Genomic DNA, 4,001 nt, shown 5'->3' on the forward strand with positions numbered 1-4,001 from the left:
TCTACATGAGTATCAAATAAAAAAACAAAATATTAAAAAATATAAAAACAAAAATAAGTATAAAACAAAATATAGAAACAAAAATAAGTATAAAACAAAATATAAAAACAAAAATAAGTATAAAACAAAATATAAAAACAAAAAAATATAACAGAAATATATAAAACAAAAATATAAAAAACAAAACAAATAAAAACGAAAATATAAAAAACAAAACAAATAAAAACGAAAATATAAAAACAAAACAAATAAAAACAAAAATATAAAAAACAAAACAAATAAAAACAAAAATATAAAAACAAAACAAATAAAAACAAAAGTATAAAAAAACAAAACAAATAAAAACAAAACAAAACAAATAAAAACAAAACAAAACAAATAAAAACAAAACAAAACAAAAATAAAAACAAAACAAAAATAAAAACAAAACAAAAATAAAAACAAAACAAATATAAAAACAAAACATATATAAAAAACAAAACATATATATAAAATCAAATTAAAGATAAAAATATAAAACAAAAAAGCTATTTTTTACTTTTTTCCACCTCAATACTCATCTTAAAAATGACAATTTTTAAAGATTTTCCGGTATGCTGAAAACGAATATCACATTTAAATTTGGTGCAAACAAGTAGTTTTCTGGATATTAAGACATTTATTATCCAATGTAAATCAATACGTGTTTATTAGTGGCCATATTTTCCCCCTACCCGAAAAGTATTAATGCGCATGTGTGTCACAAAATATCCCCATGTTAAGAATGACGAAAGACACTGACATTTATTAAGTATTGTATTGGAATAAAATGTCTTTATGTCAAGAAAACTACTTGTTTGCGCAAAATCTAAATATGATATTCGTTTTCAGCATACTCGAAAATATAAAAGTCGTCATTTTAAAAAAGTTAATGTTAAGGCGGAAAGAAAGTAAAAATTTACCCAAAACAAATATAAAAATAAATAAATATGAAAATAAAATAAACAGTCAAAAACTTTCTTTTCTGGTCTGAGAGAAAAGAATTTTACCATTCGGCCTCACCCACGGACTTTGAGAAGATCAGATCGCGCCCGTAGAGATTCATAATTCCATCTTTTAAATGAAACTTCCATTTATTCTTGTTTCGGGAGATTTTTTCGAACTGGCAGACGACAATATTGTCAGACTCAAACATGGCGCAAATGTCTATATCGCTGTCGTCGTCGGCGGAGTTGAGAGGTTCCGACTCGATGGCAGAATCTTCGGCATCTTCAGTGGCCTCCTCACATTCATCAGCATCATCATCCTCATCATCGTCTTCGTCATCGCTTGGGGCATCATTGGTGTTGATGTTATCGTCAGACGACGACGAGGAACCGGCATCCTCGCCGTCAAACTGATGACGGATAGAAGCGCGAAGAAAAGGTCCCGATTCTTTTACTTTTGTTTTTTGGGAAACAATTGTTCGCGGTTTGGAAAAACTTTGCTTTCGCATAGGAGGAACGTCTTTTGTTGTTAAAACGGACTGCCGGGAATCACAGACAGAATTGGTAGAATTCAAATCTGCGGGCAAAAAAACAGGTGTTATTTCGAGATGTTTATCCCCAGTAACACCCGACAAATTTTCAAATCGATTTAATGCAAATGTGGGAGTCGGTTTAGAAACGCAACGTGTACGAAAGTGTGGCGTTTTATTTTTAAACAAAGAACCAAATTCTTGAATTTCTGTTTCTAACTTATAGTTTTTATCATCTTTATTCAGGGTAGAATTAAAATCCAAAGCGGAACTATCAGCGAACATAGATAAAGCAAACGTATCTTTGATGGAATGGTTTGGTTCATTCAAAGCATTATCTTCTCTCAAAGAATGTCCTTTTAAAATATTTCGCATCTTCAAACGTTCAAACGAAAATTGCTTTCCACAAAAATTGTTTCCATCGTTAAAACTGCCGTTTTTATTTGCGTTCGTATTTTGAGGAACACTTGTATATTTCGTTTCGCAGATTTGAGGACTGGTTATTTTGTAAGCTATAAGATTTTTTACCTCAGTTTGACGTGTCTCCAATGAAAACCTGCGGATCATTGCCTGTTGCCGTGGGATCGATTTTAGACCTTTTTTAAATCCGTATTCATCTCCGGCACCATCAAGTTGCAATATTTCTTCTATCGTCTGCATGTCTTCCTCACTGAACCGACTCGTCTGTCCGTGCATAACCTCCCCGTCTAAAGGATGTCGTCTGTCATTGCTGGTCGAAGGTTGGCCAAACAAAGAGGTGTTGTTGTTGTTGTTGTAGCTGTCGGAAGGAGCTGAATAATTCGTGACCAAACTACCGATCGCATTGACAGCAGAATCGAAATCCGTGATGATGTTCCGGTCCGCACTGACATGACTCGGCTGTGGGTTCACATAACCGTATGAAGCGCCATTATTGGAACCATAAAGGGTATCCATGTAGTCATCCAAAGATTCCGGCTGCTTGGTAACACCGAACGCCACTCCAGTCCGATAAACACTATCATCGTACACACCAGAATAGCTATTGTTGTCTGGTTGGCTTTCGTAATTGTTTAACTGTGGCCCAGGAGGCTGGTTGTTATAATAGACCCCGTTGTTATACATTTGCGTATTCTGGCTGCAGTTTGTGTTTGTCAGATACGTGTTTAAAGGTGGTTGAGTAGTTTGAGCAGTGTTAAAAGAAGCAAGCGTGGTGTTTGTAGTTACTGCTGTAGTTGCAGTATTATTAATTACAGAATTACTGTTAGTTTTATTAATAGTATAAGACAGGAGACCTCCACCAGTATTTAGACAGTTTGGGTTGGTATTGCTATTATTTGGAATATTTTTTATGTTATAAGGCATCTTATTATTTTTGTTATGGTCTGAAATATTTATAGAATTTGCCGTTTCGGCAATCTTTGTATTGCAACTAGCAGTGACATTAGTACCGTTATGGTTGTTGGTTTCATTAGTAACAGAACCTCCGCCATTATTATTGTTACTAATATTTAACGAAGGTTGTGAACAGGTGCTTTTGGTAACTTTAACAGCAATATTCCCGTTAGAACCATTATTAACAGCGCTTTGCGCAGGTAGGGGTTTCTGTTTATTTAATTCCGGTACCGTTTTCGTTAGAACAGAAGTTGTGGGCACCTGGTTAGGTTGTTTGACCGTGTTTGAGTTTAAGTTTGCAAGTTCTGGCCTGACCGGAGCCACAGAAGGGGTAGAAACAGCAATAGAGATACCCTTACCGGAAGTTTGACGATTTTGTGGTATAGTTAAAGACTGCAAGCGCGGCTGGTCCGGACGTAAAAAGGCCAAAAACTGACCGTTTCCACTTGGTTGTAAGGATATCCCGGCGTTGTTAAGGGCGGAGATTTGTTGCTGGTAGAGTCCATACGGCAAAGCAATTGTGGCCGTTGGTGTGCAGGGGTTCGAACCGTCGCCACGGGGTCCTGTCAAGTGAATTGAAGGTACAAGGATTTCCGGGCATCCGACGTTTCTTGAAGACGAGATAATTCCATAACTGCCAATGTTGAAAGAGTTGTTGGCGGGCTTCAGATTTGAAAACTCGAAAACCTTCGCCTGTTTTATTTTACGCTCCCACATCTGCTTGAGTTCAGCGAGGACAGCTTCGTCGACTTCGTCGTCCAAGAAAAGCTCACGGCATTCGAGAAGGACCTCTTCAATGATGGCCCGATAGAATTTGTCAACTGAGTTTAAGACTGCCATGACAATAGCCAACTCCAATCGGATTGGTCTGGCGAGACATGATTACTTCCCCTTGCTTCATGACTCGAACGGTGTAATGTTTGGTGGTGTTTATTTATTATTATTCCTTATTTTATTTGGTGATTGTATACAACTATGGCCATCATAAGTAGAAGGCCGTTCCACTAATGTCGCGTGGCCTACTAATACTGCATAATAAAATATGGTGCATACTCAGATTGGGCACTTATGGCGGCAATTAAAAGTAAAGAAAATACAGAAACATCTGTATGATGTACGTAACAGTCACGGA

At 36.2% G+C, this 4,001-nt stretch overlaps 1 protein-coding gene across 1 annotated transcript; it reads right to left on the minus strand.

Moving 5' to 3' along the window:
- Nucleotides 1–532: 532 nt before the first annotated feature.
- On the minus strand, nt 533–3,770 carry LOC145260979 (uncharacterized). The gene has a single exon (XM_080119112.1). The coding sequence runs from the start codon at nt 3,707–3,709 to the stop codon at nt 1,025–1,027; it is 2,685 nt and encodes an 894-aa protein (XP_079975238.1). The 5' UTR covers nt 3,710–3,770; the 3' UTR covers nt 533–1,024.
- Between the last annotated feature and the right edge of the window lie 231 nt (nt 3,771–4,001).

This window comes from Euprymna scolopes, chromosome 37 (assembly GCF_053919585.1).
Source record: "Euprymna scolopes isolate OS-2025 chromosome 37, ASM5391958v1, whole genome shotgun sequence".
Taxonomy (NCBI): domain Eukaryota; kingdom Metazoa; phylum Mollusca; class Cephalopoda; order Sepiida; family Sepiolidae; genus Euprymna; species Euprymna scolopes.